The sequence below is a fragment of the Mytilinidion resinicola genome (assembly GCF_010093595.1).
Source record: "Mytilinidion resinicola strain CBS 304.34 unplaced genomic scaffold BDZ99scaffold_35, whole genome shotgun sequence".
Lineage (NCBI taxonomy): Eukaryota > Fungi > Ascomycota > Dothideomycetes > Mytilinidiales > Mytilinidiaceae > Mytilinidion > Mytilinidion resinicola.
Window position 1 is genome coordinate 91076 of NW_022985471.1, and position 16960 is coordinate 108035.

The following is a 16960-nucleotide window of genomic DNA, read 5'->3' on the forward strand; positions in this document are numbered from 1 at the left end:
GCGCCAAGCGAGTTCCGTAGACTTCAGGCTCTCCAGGAACAGAAGGATAAAGTGCGCAGTCTCGAGCATGCCATAGCGGCCCCCCCTGATGAGCGAATCCCGATCTTGAAACTACAGCTCACGCGTGCTCGCGAACGGTTGGGCTACATGGAGTCAATGAGAATGTTCAACATTGTGGATGCGGACATGAACAGGATTCGGATAATGTTGCACGATGCTCCGATCCCTCTCAAACTTGGCTCATTTCACTCCAACTTTAAATTTCTTCAAGAGGACTTCCGAAGGGCGCGTCAAGGTGAGCTCAGCCCTATCATGAATTCTTTAAAAGATCTAGCATTATGGGGACTTCATCCGGTGGATCCAAGAGGCCTTATAAAATACGACGGGTGTACTACCTGTTATCCATCACTTGTCAAAAAATTTGCAGCAATAAGATCTCAGCGATCTGACCGATTCTTGCGAAGGATGCAGACAGAAACAGCCGTTGTCTAAGAAACCTTTAGCAATGCCAGTCATGGCTGGGAAGAATTACTTGCGATGTCTAAGATGGGTAGGCATTGGCCACAAGGGCAGATTTTTGAGATCTTCGGACTTTCAAAATCACAACTTATGACTTACAGAAGAAATATAGAAGAAACCAGACACCTGTTGACCGCGATCTTTCACAGGAGGACGCGAGCTCGAGACCCGAGAATCTGGATCTTCGATGCCTTCCAGAAACTTTTTTTTCACATTGGAACACGCATTGATGATGTACAACGCATTTTACAGCTTCTGGTCCGGGACATCCATGCCTGGGCTCGTCATCGAAATGATTATTCGAGGGATTCTCTGAAAAGAAAGTGCGTCGTATAGTGGTAATGTTAACACAAGCACCACTGTATCGCTCTCTACAACAATTCGCTGACTTTGCCCCCTTTTTGACCTTTCGTATCACTCTGCTAGATGACACTGAAATTGATGACCAAATGCGGGCGGCGAAAGCGAGCGTAGAAAGGCACGAGAGGATATGGGACGAATCTGAGGGCATATTCCGTCGCTTGCGACAGCGGATCAGGGTACTTCGTCGGGTGCCTCAGGCTGCAACGAAGAGAAACCACATTTCCATGCCGCCCCTAGTCCCGAAATTCAAAGTCCGACAACGTACGGAACGCCAAACTGCACGAAAAAACCCCACCAATTTGTCCACCGAGGTGACAAAAGAGGTGAGCGATAGCCTTATGAAGCCCCTCATTGAGGAATGGGCACCCCGTGATCCACTGCCCCCAGCTGCATCCACTACTTCGGCGACCAAACTACTGGAACAAGGTCCAAGTTGTGCGCAGCTTCCTATTCGTAGCATCGCGCGCCGTAGTCGGACTGGGGCTACGGAAACAGCATGGACGGCTTCGCCAACAAAATTATCACGGAAGAGAAAGGGGAGTCTCACGCCGCCCCTTATTCGCAAATACGAACCCAAAGATATGCGTGTCCACGATCAAAAATCATCAAAACCGCCTCTAGTTCGCAAATAAGAACTCTAGATTATGCGTGTTCGCTATTGTTATCACAACATTCATAGCCTATGCTCTATTCTCTACTTCGCCGACCAAATTGCCGAACCAAGATGATGAAACTCGTAGTAAGCCCCAGGCTGCAAAACAAGAATCTACAACATTTTCAACCGAATCGCCAAAGAACGCAGAAGTATAAGTCCGCGCGGCGGCGAAAGCATCAACAGCATTACCATTTGGTTCTGACGGAAAGGAGTCCTGTACAACAGCCATTGAGGAGCCCTGCTTCTTGCCTGAATCATCATGGTAGGAATACCTATCGTCAGCGTCGCTTGTATTTTTAGACATCGCAAGAGCTTTTGGAAATACCCATGTACTACCTCGAATTGATTGGCTTCTTGTGGCCCCTATTTTTCCGGTTCGTGAACACATCTCTAGGTCGAGAAATGTTACGATTCGGCGGGCTGAACACTCGCTTGATTCGCCATAGCACCATTCATCGAATCGAAAGTTATACAACTTGATTAAGATCGCGACTTCATCCAACCGGAGATCAATCTATACATGCTTCACTATTTCCAAAACCGCTCACCTGGACAGCGCTCCACCACCAAGCTTTACCCTCTTGCCACTCTTCGGCGCTCTCTGCCATCTTTTTAAGCAGCTGGAGCGATTTCTCGCGGCAGAAACTGGGCTGGCCCCCAAATTCTTTTGATAAACTAGCTGCTTGACTAACCTGACGTAGAGGTATGACAAAGAGCTTCGGACTCTGCTCGTAGAGTGTAGTACTAACCATCTGATGCTGGCTTCTGCGCCCAAAATATGTCCCTAGAAAATACGGTTAGCGAACAAGTGTCAAGTTCAAAGGTATGACTCCAATGTGCCTCTTCCTGCGAACACTTACACTGGCATATACGCATGGATCTAAAATCCGAACGTTAGCACATCGCCTCCCACACCAAGCCTCACCAAACTCACCTTCGGATTCCACATCTCTGCCCTCAGTCTCTCAATAAACGCATCCACCCGCGACATCTCCCACCCCAGCAACCCATTCAGCAACTTCACACTCAACCCAGGCGCGCCATCCGACATATCCTTCAAAAACAGCTGCCCCATCTTCTTCTCCTTCTCGCCCGCCGCCCACGGCCCAATCGGCCACTTCATCTTCTGCTCATGCACCTCCACAAACCCGACCTCCCTTAGCCGCTCCCCATGCCTCAGCGCCGCCCTAGCATCTGTCCCGATCTTCGCCACCGCCTCCGCCCCCATCACGCCCCACTGCAGCACCGCCGAGTCCGCCGCCGCGGACCCGTCGTCGCACTCCAGCGGCACGTGGAACTCGTCCAGCTCGATCCAGCCGCCCGGCGCGAGGTGCTCGAACGCCTGCGCGAGCAGCGCGTCCCAGTCCTTGACGCCGAAGTTCAGCGCGCGCGTGTGGATGAAGTCGAACTTCTCTGGGAACGCCCACGCGGCGTTGGCGTCGTCGACGAGGAAGCGGCAGTTCGGCGGGACGTTCGAGGGCTGGATGGGGGACAGGTCGATGCCGAGGACTTGCACGTCCGGGTGCGCGTCGGCGAACTCGATGCACCAGATGCCCGTGCCGCAGCCGATGTCGAGCACGGAGGTGATGGTGGGTGGGAGGGGCGCGAGGTAGAGGCGCTTGTTGAGGGAGATTTCCCAGACTTTGTGCTGCAGTTCCAGCCGGTTGATTTCGTCGGTGTCGTTGGGGAGTGGGTAGGTGAGGCCGTCGCCGTGGTTGTGGTAGCGGCGGCCGTTTTCGTGGCGGAAGGCGGTGATGGAGGAGGAGAGGGAGGTGGTTATGCTGTGGGGTGGTGAGAGTGCGAAGGAAGGGGAAGGGGAATTATGGAGGCAGATTGAGGTTGAGAGATTGGAATGAAGGAGGTGGGACATGGCACATACGAAGCAGCATCGTCTTCTCCACCGAGAGTCGAGTCTTGGTCTGTATCATATACGCCTGCCTGACTTTTGCGTTAGTCTAGATATTCTTTATGAGGCTTTTATGAATGAAAATGGACAAGCCAGTCTCTTGCATACGTCAACCTGAAGCTCCTCCCCCACGATCCCATCCTCATCATGCAAGACAGGCATCTTGGACCCTTGCTATTTTCTCTGCCGTGTTACTATAAAAGCAGCTGTGTAACAGCGTAAGCAGTAGTACAGGTTAGGGACGCACGTAATCAGGCGCCCTGCCGAGTAGTTAAATATGAGGATACCCCTCGCGTGGAGGGGCACAGTCGGCATCTCGCTCCCACGGGCACGGGGGCGGAAGCGGGAACAGGCATGCCGTTGGAATCAGGCGAGGGTCCCGGGCTGCGATTGGCGAGGAACAGGTGCCAGTGTCCAGTTTGCTGCAAGGGATGCGAGTGGATCTTCTTTGGGGGTGTCGGGCCGGTAGTGGGGGGGGGGGGGGGGGGGGGGGGGGGGGGTGGCGGACGGGTCGTGGGAGCGCAATAGAGCGTTTGCGGGAGTTGCTTGGTGGGATAGGGTGGTTTGGTGATACTCAAAGATATCAACCTTCCCGTCACTACGAAATCAGAGTTTGTGTGAGGCGGCTCTCAAATGAGATTATGCCCTCAGCAACGCAGCCTCGGCTGGCTGTCACTATATCGTAATTTCCAGGAAGACATGAAAGTGATCGAGATTGATGAAGAACCGTGCAACACGTAGGAGGGCAACCATGATATTTCAATGAGCAAGTACTACATGACTCTGTCGTATCTGCCTTATTCGTCCCGTGCTCGCCATCTCTAAGCCGTAGGGTGTTCGTCAAAGAAGGCGAAGAAGCCCATGCTCCTCATACAAACGCCCTGAGCGTAAAACACAATAACATGCAATGCTGAACGAACCGGGTTGTGGAACACCTAGCATGAATTTCTGTTTGAAGAACTGATCGATCCAATCCGATCAAGAATGACAAAGATTTTCGACGAGCATGTCGAAATCTCGAAGTCCGAGAGGTGGCTTGACACCAAAGAGATTCATCAAGCAATAGAAAGAAGAGTCAGCAGAGATCAGAATGAACCCCACTTGTCGCCACTAGAATAGCCAATGCTTCCGTACCTGCATGTAGGAGTTTCCACTTAGAGTGCTCGTGTTCGTCGTGGTGTTGATGTTGTCCATGTCTCGATTCAGGAGCCATTCTTTCGCCTCTTGCTTTGCCTTGAACACGACCAGCCGCGTATCTCCGCCCTTGTACAATGATGTGGTCTCTAGTACGACTTGCTGAACCCCTTCCTTTCTTGAAGCCAGTAGCACTTGACTGAATTTCCACATGTGCCACCGTGGACGAGGGTCCAGGCTATTTCCAGCCATCAGTCCATTGGATATAGGCATCTGCACGCCAATCCGTCGCAATCCAGGCAGGAGATCGCACGCTTTTTCAAGCGCGTCTCCGGCATTAGTGACAGCACGGCGGCCACCCATGAAGGGTCCTGTGACGATAAGGCTTTGAATGGCGCTTCTTTGGTCGTCCTTGAGCGAGTATAGGAATGGCATCAAGATCACGTGACTGATGTGAAATGTAGGGCGAGAATAGAGTAAAAGGCTTGTCTCCTGATAGATTTTCTTGCTTGTAAATGCGAAAACAAGGGGATTCTTGCAGTCTTCCCTGGGCGTCTCGTAGTTGCAGCAGCCGTCAGCAATGGTCCAGTTTGGGAATTTGCAGAGGAGCGACGACTCGTCGGTCTGGGCGCACGCACTGCTGGAACAGCAGAGTCGAGATTTGACCGTTGGGTCGTGGTAGATGTGCATTAAGAGGTCGTCGAGGAGATAATCGTAGATCTCCAAGCGCAGCTCTGTGGGAAGATCGAGCAATGTGAGACCAGGCTTGTGGATTGTGGGCACTGCTGTCGGCAAAGCAGTAGTAGAGGGTTCATCCAGCTGTTCACCAATAGCAGTGCCGTTGTGAGTGTTTGAGTGTAGCTTTGCCCATGCAGTTTCCGACAACTTCTTCCGCTTGTCTGGTATATTGCTCGCCGAAAGACGGCGTTTCTTGAAGCGCGCGCTTCCGTCATCGGGCAAGTCGTCTGTGCTCTCATGAGAGCCCTGTGCTTCTCCAAACCCGCTCATACTTGATGAGAGAATCAGAATTCCGATAGAGAGAACGAATCAAGCAGGTGGTTGATGAACAACACGGGTTCTGGATTGAGGTGAGGTAGAAGTGGAGCTGAGTACGGCATACCGTAAGCGACTTTGGGTTAACTATAGCAATCATCTCCATTCACCACCGTCTTCCCTACAAGCTACCAACTATGCCCCTACAATGCTCTATTTCCTTCTGTGTGCTTCTCGCGCTCACAAATGCTTATACGGCATCCTCCACAGCGCTTTAGGGCTTTCTCGAACCACAAACTCCCCATCTAAACTATATCCCTCCGCCATCCTTACCGATGACCCCCGGCCTCCGAGAGTCCAAGTGGGCTCTGGGGCAGCCCAAGCGGCGCACTCCCGCCCAGCAGCTGAACGAGGACAAAGACAAATCATATCGGCTTCTACGCCGTCTGTATTGGAAAGCGGAGGGCCTCTTATGTTCCTGGAATCGGGCCCTTGATGCCATCAAGCGGCGCAGCAACGAACAGCACGACCACCCACACAGCACCATTATCGACTTTGCATCAGTGGAAGATGGAGCTATGGTACAATCCATGTTCAAGGTTGACTTCTTCGAGTTCTACGTACTCCTGGAGAGGTACATAGTCCTCTGCCTCGGAATCTTAGGCGTCCGTGTCTCGCGGAAAGACTTGAACGCGGCCAAAGGTCCATACTCTGGCGCGGCCCCAACGTTCGGCATGCACCAATTCCATGCAAACCTTCTCGCAACACTAGACGAAATCGAGTGTCCTCTGCACGCTGCACTGGGACAGCAGGATGTTCGTATCTACTTAGGCCGAGCGAAAGACTATCGGAATCGATGGAAAGATGCCGACGAGCTGGATGGAGGACCCGATGCCACGGATGGTGAGGGTGGGAGAATTGCACTAGAGGACTTGAAATTGGGGATAATGTTGAAGACCATCCTGGAAGGGCTGGAGAAAGCAAGCCTTGTGGTGAAAGACAGACAGCCTGGACATACTGGAATGCTAGTATTGAATGGAGAAGGTCCTGGACTGCAGGAGGTTGAATATGAAGCCATGGATATGGATGATGCTCCTTGGGAGGCTGTGGGAGATGCCATGGATGCCATGGATGCCATGGACTGGGAATGAATATGTACTTCACATACGGCGCAATTGGATTGTGACATACAGGTCTGTCGACTACATCAGGAAACTGAGTATTTAATACTAACATCTCCCAGAAGCCCAAGATCCAGGCCGCGCCGTAGACATTTGCGCGATATTTACACATATTCCTTGTCTCGTCCAGCCTCACTCAGCGATCTACAACAGTAGCATTGCTATTCCTTCTCCATGACGCCTTCCAGTTATAAGATTATTTGATTTGCTCTAGTATATTTCTGTCTATGGCGATTTATCTTCACGATTTCTCGTGGCAGCTCGGGGATACTCCACATCTTGCTACGACTTGCAAGGCTAGCTGAGGCTCACCGCATTACCTCTTCCGGTTGTCTTAGCCGCTGCAGACAGCTGAACACCATTTTCGATTACTCCACTAGTCATGGACAGTTTCAGTTTCTTAGGTTTTGTTTTTATGCGTTCTATTGTATACATAGAGGGCATGCGCATTGCGCTTCATGCCGGCATAGTGCCATTCCATTCTTCGGCTTCTGCTATGCCTGTGGACACTTTCCTAGAGCGGCTTCTTCCAGTGCTGTGTTCCATTTTGTCTATAGCTGTCCTTGTAGTGCCCGCGAAGGCAAGCCTGGAAGCCCCGGTCGGTAGGCTATGACTCGTGACTGGAAATTATTTCCTAGACATTGCTATTGAATCAAAACAGCTGTAGTATTCGTATCTGTTATAAATTTGCTCCTCTCGTATACCAATCTCTCTTATGTAACTCTCAATTTTCCATACCATTTCCTTCGTTTTGATTCATCGAGCGATCGTTCCTAGACCTATCCGTCCATGGCTTCCACAAATGAGAAAACATTCGTTTCAGAAGAGGCCAAGGTAGACCCAAAGCGCATCGTGGTATGCTGCGATGACACTTCCCAATCATCAACTTCCATCAATCCTAAAAACAGCTGCCCATCCAACGTCACCCGTCTCTACCAAACTCTCGCCGACGCTGGACATAAACTAAAACGAAAGGTATACCAGCGCACTTGTGTACTACGGCGCGAGACTCGGAACAGGCGACATACCGATGCAGAGACAAAAAGGACAAGGTAGCGTAACTCAACCCAGCCCTCTTCTTACCCAGCGTCTATTCTGGGCTATGGCCTCGTCGAAAACGTAATCAAAGCCTACACTATATTGTCAATAACTAGAACGCCGGCGACGAGCTCTTCTTCGGCTTCTCCCGCGGCTTAGCCAAGCCGCCTTCACTCCTCTACGACGCCGGAGGTCCTGGATTTCAGGCAACATTCCAGTGATCTCAGGCCACAATCCAGGATTTTAGGCAACAGCGGTGATCCGGGCTGCCCACTTGCCAAGACGCTAGTGGATCCTGAGGTATATATTCTCGCCCTCCCCCCAAACTTCAAACCTTAGCTGCTCCCGACCAACTGCTAACTAGGTTTCGAAGGTCGTGTCGACCAGATGAGCGGGTTACTGACTAGGGACAAGTTTCTTCGATATCGACAAATTACTAACTAGGCTTTACTGGTTTGTGATGATGATCTCCATCGTTTCTATTGTCTGATGATCATCATTTGCTAGTGATTTATGCTTTTCATCACCAGTTACTACTGCTCGGTATCATTAATGTCTTGGAAGGGTGAAGCTGGAGATGCCAGCGCTTACACGGGAGTTAGAGGTTGGGAGGGTGCCCATGGAGAAGAGCCCGGAGCGGAGCTGGATTAAGGGGAGCTGGATTGATGCGTTGCAAAAAGTGCAGAAGGTTGAGAGGGTCTGGAGGGAGAATTAGGCCCCGTCTCTAGAACATTTATCTTCTTACTCTATGCAGCGAGTGGTAGCACGGTCTCCATAATACGTCTATTATGCTGTTGCAAACGCGAGCTCAAGTGGAACGATGTCAGCATCACGAGGAGCTGGGCGGAGCGAACGTATTCAAGCTATTATCTCCTCAAAGATTCCACGGCAAAGATATCGTTACTTCAATTTGTGTGACTACTAGCTTATTCACGCGCCAATAATGGCTTAGAAGTTACCATGGTGGTGAGGGGTAGGTTCGCGGGGTAGGGGCAGGTTAAAGTGCACTTTGCGCTATTCCGTCTTCAGGCATGTGCTAACAAGCATATAAGGCCGCGCGAGAGAGCATTCTATGTTTCTATCTCAGGAATTCCGGAAATTTCCCTTTCCATAGCGTCTTCTACCTACAGTCCTTTGTCTCCAGGTCGGAGAGGCCTGTTGGTAGATATGGAGGTGTGCCTAAATCACTAGCGTGTGCCACTTTAACAATTCTCACCCAGAAGGCATGAACTCAGGTAACTACGAACGCCAGCCTTTGTAACATTCCAGACTCCATCAGTCATCAAAGAACTGCCATGGCTATATAAACAGCGCGATAAGTATCTTAAATCTCCTTTTCCTCTTTCAATGCCTCTTCCTCATCTCTCCTCCGTCCGTCATCCTCTCTACACAACTTTCTCAATCAATTCATGCTCCGCCGCTTCACTCATCTCATCCCCACGTCAACGTCTAATCCCATCCTCAATTTTCCAATTTCAACCACGTTCCAATTCATCAAAAGCATGTCCCTAAAGCACTTCGACGCCTGCGTCATCGGATCCGGCCAATCCGGCACCCCTCTCGCCTCAGCCCTTGCCGGCTCAGGCCGCCGCACGTGTCTCATCGAGCGCACCCATGTTGGTGGCTGTTGTGTCAACGAGGGATGTACGCCTACGAAGACTATGGTCGCGAGTGGGCGGGTAGCGTACTGGGCTAGAAGAGCTGGGGAGTATGGGGTCCACTTTGGAGATTCTAAACCAGAAATCAAGGTCGATGTTAAGCGAGTGAGAGAACGAAAGAGAGATATTGTCAAGAGCTTCCGGGAAGGTGGGGAGAAGAGGCTTCAAGCTGCGGGTGTGGAGGTGTTGATGGGGGAAGCAAGTTTCGTGGGTCCGAAAGAGCTGGTGGTGAAGATGGAGGGAGGCGGGGAGAAGGTGAGCGCGGATTTGATATTCATCAATACAGGAGAGAGACCCTCCAGGCCCAACCTGGACGGCCTAGAGAGCATCGATCCTGCTCGAGTGCTCGACTCCACCTCAATCCAAGAGCTAGAAGAAGCACCTCAACATCTTATCGTCCTAGGCGGCGGCTACATCGGCCTCGAATTCGGCCAACTCTGGCGCCGCTTCGGCTCCAAAGTCACAATCATCCAACGCGGTCCCCAACTCCTTCCCCGAGAAGACCCAGAGATCGCATCCTGCATCCTCTCCATCCTGCAAGAAGACGGCATCGACGTCCTCCTCAACACGTCCCCCATCTCCATCACCACGACGCCCTCCAACCCCATCTCCCTAACCCTCAAACCCCCCACCGGCAACCCATCCACAATTTCAGGCACACACCTCCTCCTCGCCACCGGCCGCACCCCCAACACCACCTCCCTCAACCTCCCCCTCGCCGCCATCCGCACCAGCCCGCGCGGCCACATCATCGTTTCGCCCACCCTCGAAACCTCCGCCCCGGGCACCTACGCCCTCGGTGACGTCCATGGGCCCCCCGCCTTCACCCACGTCTCCTACGACGACTTCCGCATCATCCGCGACAACCTCCTCGCCACCCCTGAACCCTCCCCCTCAGCTCTCCACACCACCGCCGCCCGCGCCGCCACAATCCCATACGTCTGCTACACAGACCCGCAGGTCGCGCACGTGGGGCTGCATCTCGCCGAAGCGCGCAAGCTCTCGCCACCAAGGAAGCTGAGGACGGCGAGTATGCCGGGGACGTGGATAGCGCGGGCACTGGAGACGGACGAGACGCGGGGGATGCTGAAGGCGGTTGTGGACGGGGAGACAGGGAAGATACTGGGGTTTTCGGCGGTAGGGCCTGAGGCGGGCGAGGTGATGGCGGTGGTGCAGATGGCGATGGTGGGAGGGGTGGGGTGGGAGGGGTTGCGGGAGATGGTGTTTGCGCATCCGAGTTGGGCGGAGAGTTTGAATAATTTGTGGGGGGTGTTGAGGGAGGATGATGGGAAGTGATGAAAGGGGGAGGAGGGTCGTGGGAAGTGTGGACGTTTTTTGAAAGTGTAGAGATGATCTGAATTTGATTGGTGATTAAACGTATCTTAATCCGCAAAAACGCCCTGAAATACGCTGAAGATATGCTCAAAAGCTGACATGAAACATGAGAACTCACACCTGCTTAACCCCTACTATCCTGTCCCCCAAACACCGGCTCCAGCCTCACCCCCCCAAACGTAAACCCATCCACAAAGCAATCCTCCTCATACCGCTTACTCACCACAAACCCCAGCGCCCCATCCAGCCCCACCTGCACCTCCACATCCCCCTCGATCTCCAACCACCCCTTCCCCTTATTCTCCGTATACCGCTTCTTCCCTACCCTTACCCTCACCGCATCCGGGTGCAGCAGCACACCCACAACATCAGGCGTGATATTCACATCCACGAACCGCTGCGCAAATGTCCGCGCATCGAACGGCTTGCCAACGCTGAAGACCAGGTTGTCGGGCGCAGTGTACTTGCTGTTCTGGAAAGAGACGATGAATACGACGCGGTATTGTCCCTGCGGGATCCCGGTCTTCAATGTCCGTAGACAAACGTTATCAGCGCGCACGCACTGAAACACCGCCGCCTCCTGCCTCCGCCCATCGCCATCAAGATCAGACGCCACAGGATACACCTTTCGCATGCGGCCGTTCGCGTCAATCGCGAGCCCGCTCTCCCCACTCGGGCTCGAGTTGCGGAACTTCGACATCTTAGGCAAGTCATCGAGATGCGGCGCCACACCCAGCGGCATGCCCGTCTTGAAGTCCACCTGCGCGAGCGCGAACGACTGGTCAAGAAGCCCGCGCCCATCCATGCCTACACGGAAGTGCGTCGCTGCGATCTCGAACCGCGGCGGCAGCGCCGACAGCTTCGCCATGAGCTCGCCGAGCTGGCGCGCGCGCCGCACCTGCTTCGCGTCGCGCATGTACTGCTCCGTCAGCGCGGCCATCTCGTCCTCGCGCATCCACTGCTCGAGCGAGATATTGGCGAGGCCGCGGTCGACGTCGAAGCGGTAGTAGCGCGTGTCCGTCTCGTAGTAGGCGCGCTTCATCTCGTTGTCCACGCGCGCGGTGCTGGTGGCCATGCTGGCGAGGGCGGATGCGAGCGAGATGTCGGTGCCCAGGCCGAAGGGGAGCCAGGAGGCGATCTTCTTGACTGAGGGGATCGATTGCAGGCCGGTGCCGACGGAGACGATGGTGCCGATGGAGCGGCCTTCCCAGAGGGCTTTGGCGGCGTAGTCGACTTCGGCGCAGGGGTTGTTGAAGCCGACGCCGCCGTCGAGGTAGGTTACTTTTGGTGTGCCGAATTGCATCTCTTCGAAGAAGGTGGGGGCGGCGGAGGTGGCGCGGAGGGCTTCCCAGATGCGGGTTTGGCGATCGTTGGGGTCGTAGGTGGATAAGATCCTGGGGAGACCCAGCGCGTTCTTGAGTGAGGTTAAGACGAAACCGCGGCAGCCTTTCTTTCCGGCTTTTTGGTGCACGGACTGGCGAGGATGAAGCTTCCAGGTCGAGGTGCGTGCTTGCTTGCTGAGAGCAGGTCCGAAAGGCTCGGTGAGAGCATGCTTGGGCGGTGGTAGCTCGTCTGCTATGTTGCTGGTGGATGCCTTGCTGTCGCCTCCGGCTGGGACGAGACTATCGGCTCTGGGTGACTCGACCGGGGAGACTGTCATCTTGATTGGAGAGTAGGTGTCGGCCCAGATACTGTCACGCGGTAAGGGGTCGGTCTCGGGAACTTCTTCGAAGAGCGAGTCGTCCCACATAAGCTCGTTCTCGTCATAGCCGAGATCTACGAGAGCAGACTTGATTGATTTCTCGAGTACTAGGCCGGAGAAACGAGTTGAGCCCGTTGGTAGTTTCATCCCCGCGACCTTGATGGACCTGTCATGTTTGAAGATCTGCTCGGCAAGTTTGGAGTAAATGCCGATGCATTGCTTGCAGTCTAATCGAAGGCGGGAAAGGAGAATAGCGATGATACCACCAGTGCTGGTGCCCCCGATCAAGTCGAAGTAGTCGCAGGGCTTGAGCGGTGTGCTGTCGTTTTGCGGTCTCCGACCGAGTCGCTTCTCTTCTATGGCGATATTTTCCATGAGATCGTCGAGCACCATAAGGCTAGATAGGCCGCGTACACCGCCACCATCGAGGGAGAGAAGCCTCAACGGCGCGTGAGGATTTGTTTCGAGAGTTGCGAGATCCATGGCTGCTGCTGTGGGGGGCCTGCTATCGTGCATCGCAAGGTGCTTAATAGGTATCAGGACTGAAGTAGGAGAGATGAGAATGTGATATTGGTATGGGTGTGAATTACTGAAGATTTGTGTGCGAGCTTATATAATGGAAACTCGTCGTCCCTCCCCGGATCTCTTTGTGAGGCGTAGGAGACGTGAGTCACGAAGGATTGAAACAGTAATACGGAGAGTTCTTGGATCTAGTTGCCTTGTGACGCCTGAGTGTAACAAAAGGCGCGCGCCAATGTGCGAGGGTGTAGTAAATGCAGGAACGATCGTCAAGCTTATTAGAAATGGAAGGCGAGATCTACCAACGAACGACACTTGACGAATAGAAAGCAATGGTAAAAGAGGGTTCCAGTAGGAGAGGGTCAGGAGGGCTCCTATATGTAGACTTATGCCAGCGATCTGTAGGTACCTAATGGATGTGAACTGGTGGTGCATTGGGGGCTGTAATGGATGAGGCTCCTCGCATTTTGCTTCTAATTCAGGGTCTCCCGCATCAGCAGTAGTGGCTAGTTCTGTCTTACCGCACTGCCGGCATAAGGCGGCCAGTCATGAGTGCCAGTAAATACAACTAGAGTCGAAGGTGGCGTCTAAAATGCGAGCTCTGCATAAGCGCAACCCAATGCAGAGCGGTCATGGGGCTTTGATGTTGATCCGCAGCACAAAGAGGCAAAGGCCAGCGGCAATGCGGGCTGCGCCTCGCTCTTGTGAGTGGTGAGAGGTGGCAGCACACGGAGGAGGCACAGAACAAGGAGGAGGCACAGAACACGGAGGAGGCACAGAACACAGAGGAGGCACAGAAGATGGGGGTGTCGCATTGTTAAATAGAAACGTAGATGACACGTTCAGTGTTCGTGTAGCGGTTACTCCAAGTTTCGCATTGACAAGGCCTGCAGCCTCCCGTGGCGAAGAAACTGGCACGCGCCGTCATGAAAGATCCAACCAATCTGTGGACTTCTAGCGGCTAAAAACAGAACACAGAGGAGTTCGTGAGCCACAAAAGAGTATTTCGAATGAGTATTCGTCGTCGCGTGTACTGCGCTGTGGTTACAGAGACTCAGGAGTTTGGGGCCAAAAGAGAGTGCCTGATCTTGTCGCTGGCAGAATGGAATACTTGATGTGGATCTATTCGGGTTCTATTTAGAACGGAATAGTCAAACAAGGCGCATGACCCAAAGAAGATGCAGCATAGCCTGCAAGATACTCTGGTGTTGAAGGAGGAGTGAAAATGCGAAGTTCGCAGATTTTGCGGAGGCTTTGTGTAGTATCACGTGATAGCGCCATTATTTCGATCTGGCCAATGAACGATTTTACAAGCTCCATGGAGTTCTGGCCAATGATTGTGATCCTAGAGAAGATTTACGCTGCAATTCCCACGGCGCCTTCAACCTCATCCATCACACACGGCCGCTTAGCTGCGTCAGCTACTACTCACCGTTCAACATGCCATAATATTTCATTCTTTCATATCAATGATTGCTTTGATGTCAAGAGAGGACGTCATGATGCCGTCGCTTTGCGATCGCCCAGATGAGGTTACGATGACCTCAATTCCATCTATCTAGTGCCCATATGAACAACTACGCCTACTACAAAGGTAACTTGCATCTGCATCACTAATCTTACAATTACTTCATTTTATACATGCACATCATGTCCAAGTATCCGCCTTCGAAACTGACCGTCGCTCAAAGCGAAGAGGAGTCTGTAAGTTCCATCGCCATCAACAACCCTCCGATCTCTCCCCATGATGAAACTGATCTTGCAGAAAAACGTTGACGTCGTCAAAGAGTACATGCGCATCAGCTACTCCCCAAAAGAAAACACCGGCCGCAATAGCGTCCAGCACCTCGTCGCAGAGAACGCCACTTTTACAGCACCAACCACCTTCCCCGGATGCCACACCCCCCTCGATTACGCCGACTCGCATTCCCATGTAATGGCTGCCGTCGCAGACCTGCACATCAAGTCCTACGATATCATATTTGCAAAAGGGGGAATGGTCTGCTTGAGGTATTCCGCCGAAGGGAGTCACTGCGGCAAGGAACACAATGGTATCCAGCCCACGGGCAACAAAGCTTCCTGGACCGCCTCGGCGATATTCGAGGTAGAAGATGGGAAAGTGAAGAGCTTCACGAAAGAGTGGGATAAGCTGAATATGTGGAAACAGCTCGGCTGGATGAAGGGCGGCCAATACGTCTAAATGATGGCCTTGGATCTACAGTGCCTTGCCGAGGCCATCCGTACGCTTTCCTGCTACTGCCTGTGAAGCTTCAGCGTACTAACAGAAAGCAGGGAAGTTAGGTGCACTCCCAATCTTTGTACACTCAGTTAACGCTGTCTGAGGTAGCCTCGCAAGTTTACTGGTTGTCCAAAATGCCGAACTTCTCTCTTATTCGGAATGCTGAAAATGCTATGAAGCTCTTCATGCAGCGGCAAACGCGTGTACAGATATCTTTGACGAGACATTTTAGCTTCGGGATGTTATGGCTACTTTACCCGACTTGCAACGCGGCTGCATTCCTGTAGTTTCTCGTTGATATGCGCACCCTTTCTTGCTACTTCTTGTGGTATTTCATTCCCATGACGAGCGAGTGCATCCGGACTTTTCCAAGTACAATACCATAATGCCTCCTTGGCTTCCTTTATACGACGACTTCAAAACACGCAAGTGCGTTCGTTGGGAAGGTAAAGGGTGAACAAGGTGGGGCGCGCTTAGTTGATCCATAGTTATGGACAATACTGGTCCAGGCTCTAAGAGTGTATCGCATGATCTTGGAGTTCCATATCTCCAAGTCAGCCTATAGGATCACGTTTGATGTACATATTGAAGCCGGGGTACATGTCAGTATCGCCGCAGTAGTTGGCGCGGCCCACAACATCGGAGGTTGCAACTGTTTGTACTGAAGATATGCGCTAACGTCGATAGTAGTCTTAGTGCCACTACCACTAGTATTCTTAGAAAATTATCATGATTAATATAAGCTACAAAGTGACCTAGAAACGTTTTTGAAAGTGTGGTAGGGACTCTAGGTAAAGCAATTACAGCTATGAACTCCATGCTAATTCATTGGAACTATAATAGCCATTAGATATGCGGTAGATACGTCGACTAGTCGACTTGCACAAAAGCGGAAGCTGGAAGTTGCCGAAATGATATAATGTCTTCCAGCAGAATATAGAATCGAAAAATCGTATACACGGCACACAATGGTAACGTAACCACTAATGACCGGATGGGTACCTCGTATTCTGGATCCAAATCTGGCGTGATGTTCTTGACTTGCTGGATAGCGGCTTCGATACGTGTGGGTGGTCGTTCGATCAGTGGATGTGAGCGAACTAGTGGACGTCCTTCGCCCAATTCAACATCTTCGCTTTTTGTGCTCTTCGAGTAACGTGCAACACAAGCGAGCCGGCCACCCAAGCGAGCCGGCCACCTCATCACCAAAACGCGCTCCGTTAGCTTTCAACCACCATGTCTCAACAACGCAATGTACAATCAATCCAAAAAGAAGGCCGAATCTGCCTAGCTATCTTAGCAATTGATAAGAATCAACTTCAAAGCGAACGACGCGCTGTTGCAACGTACAACGTCCCTAGAAGCACGCTCCAAGACCGACGCGCCGGAACCACCGCTCAACGCAATTGTGAGCCCAATTCAAAAAAGCTTACAAAGCTAGAGGAATCAGTTATTATTGAACATGTACTCAATCTGGATTTGCGAGGGTTTGCGCCTAGCTTAAACGCTGTAAGAGATATGGCCAATAAGTTACTTAGAGAGCGCGGTGCCGGCCAGGTTGGCAAGAACTGGCTATGCAACTTTGTTAAGCGGACCAATAAGCTTCAAACACAGTTTAATTAAAAGTACAATTGCTAGAAAGCTCTATATAAAGATCTAAGGATTATTACACTATAGTTTAAGCTTATATATAATATAAAGGCGAAGTATAGTATTAT

The 16960-nt window shown here is 52.1% G+C and overlaps 8 protein-coding genes across 8 annotated transcripts; 5 read left to right on the plus strand and 3 right to left on the minus strand.

Annotated features, from left to right (window-relative positions):
* Positions 1-676: 676 nt before the first annotated feature.
* On the plus strand, positions 677-1797 carry BDZ99DRAFT_211441 (uncharacterized protein). The gene has a single exon (XM_033713347.1). It carries the CDS (start codon positions 861-863, stop codon positions 1512-1514), a length of 654 nt encoding a protein of 217 aa, XP_033568895.1. The 5' UTR covers positions 677-860; the 3' UTR covers positions 1515-1797.
* A 72-nt stretch (positions 1798-1869) lies between these two features.
* On the minus strand, positions 1870-3407 carry BDZ99DRAFT_483236 (S-adenosyl-L-methionine-dependent methyltransferase; the record flags this gene model as incomplete). Its single annotated transcript, XM_033722561.1, has 4 exons — positions 1870-1968; positions 2086-2224; positions 2287-2321; positions 2472-3407. 4 exons carry the CDS (start codon positions 3405-3407, stop codon positions 1870-1872), a joined length of 1209 nt encoding a protein of 402 aa, XP_033568896.1.
* A 990-nt stretch (positions 3408-4397) lies between these two features.
* BDZ99DRAFT_469231 (uncharacterized protein) lies at positions 4398-5602 on the minus strand. The gene is made up of 2 exons (XM_033721445.1): positions 4578-5602; positions 4398-4505 (listed from the first exon to the last, which is right to left on the minus strand). Exons 1-2 carry the CDS (start codon positions 5583-5585, stop codon positions 4422-4424), a joined length of 1092 nt encoding a protein of 363 aa, XP_033568897.1. The 5' UTR covers positions 5586-5602; the 3' UTR covers positions 4398-4421.
* A 127-nt stretch (positions 5603-5729) lies between these two features.
* BDZ99DRAFT_211541 (uncharacterized protein) lies at positions 5730-6954 on the plus strand. Its single transcript, XM_033713348.1, has 2 exons — positions 5730-6763; positions 6817-6954. The coding sequence occupies exon 1, from the start codon at positions 5906-5908 to the stop codon at positions 6719-6721; it is 816 nt and encodes a 271-aa protein (XP_033568898.1). The 5' UTR covers positions 5730-5905; the 3' UTR covers positions 6722-6763; positions 6817-6954.
* A 462-nt stretch (positions 6955-7416) lies between these two features.
* On the plus strand, positions 7417-8076 carry BDZ99DRAFT_469233 (uncharacterized protein). Its single transcript, XM_033721446.1, has one exon. The coding sequence runs from the start codon at positions 7541-7543 to the stop codon at positions 7805-7807; it is 267 nt and encodes an 88-aa protein (XP_033568899.1). The 5' UTR covers positions 7417-7540; the 3' UTR covers positions 7808-8076.
* Positions 8077-9291: 1215 nt separating this feature from the next.
* BDZ99DRAFT_402471 (FAD/NAD(P)-binding domain-containing protein) lies at positions 9292-10743 on the plus strand (the record flags this gene model as incomplete). The annotated part of the gene is made up of 2 exons (XM_033716288.1): positions 9292-9497; positions 9558-10743. 2 exons carry the CDS (start codon positions 9292-9294, stop codon positions 10741-10743), a joined length of 1392 nt encoding a protein of 463 aa, XP_033568900.1.
* A 163-nt stretch (positions 10744-10906) lies between these two features.
* BDZ99DRAFT_527895 (FabD/lysophospholipase-like protein) lies at positions 10907-12967 on the minus strand (the record flags this gene model as incomplete). Its single annotated transcript, XM_033726311.1, has 1 exon — positions 10907-12967. The coding sequence occupies one exon, from the start codon at positions 12965-12967 to the stop codon at positions 10907-10909; it is 2061 nt and encodes a 686-aa protein (XP_033568901.1).
* Positions 12968-14405: 1438 nt separating this feature from the next.
* BDZ99DRAFT_469234 (NTF2-like protein) lies at positions 14406-15385 on the plus strand. The gene is made up of 2 exons (XM_033721447.1): positions 14406-14707; positions 14769-15385. Exons 1-2 carry the CDS (start codon positions 14654-14656, stop codon positions 15201-15203), a joined length of 489 nt encoding a protein of 162 aa, XP_033568902.1. The 5' UTR covers positions 14406-14653; the 3' UTR covers positions 15204-15385.
* Positions 15386-16960: the final 1575 nt, after the last annotated feature.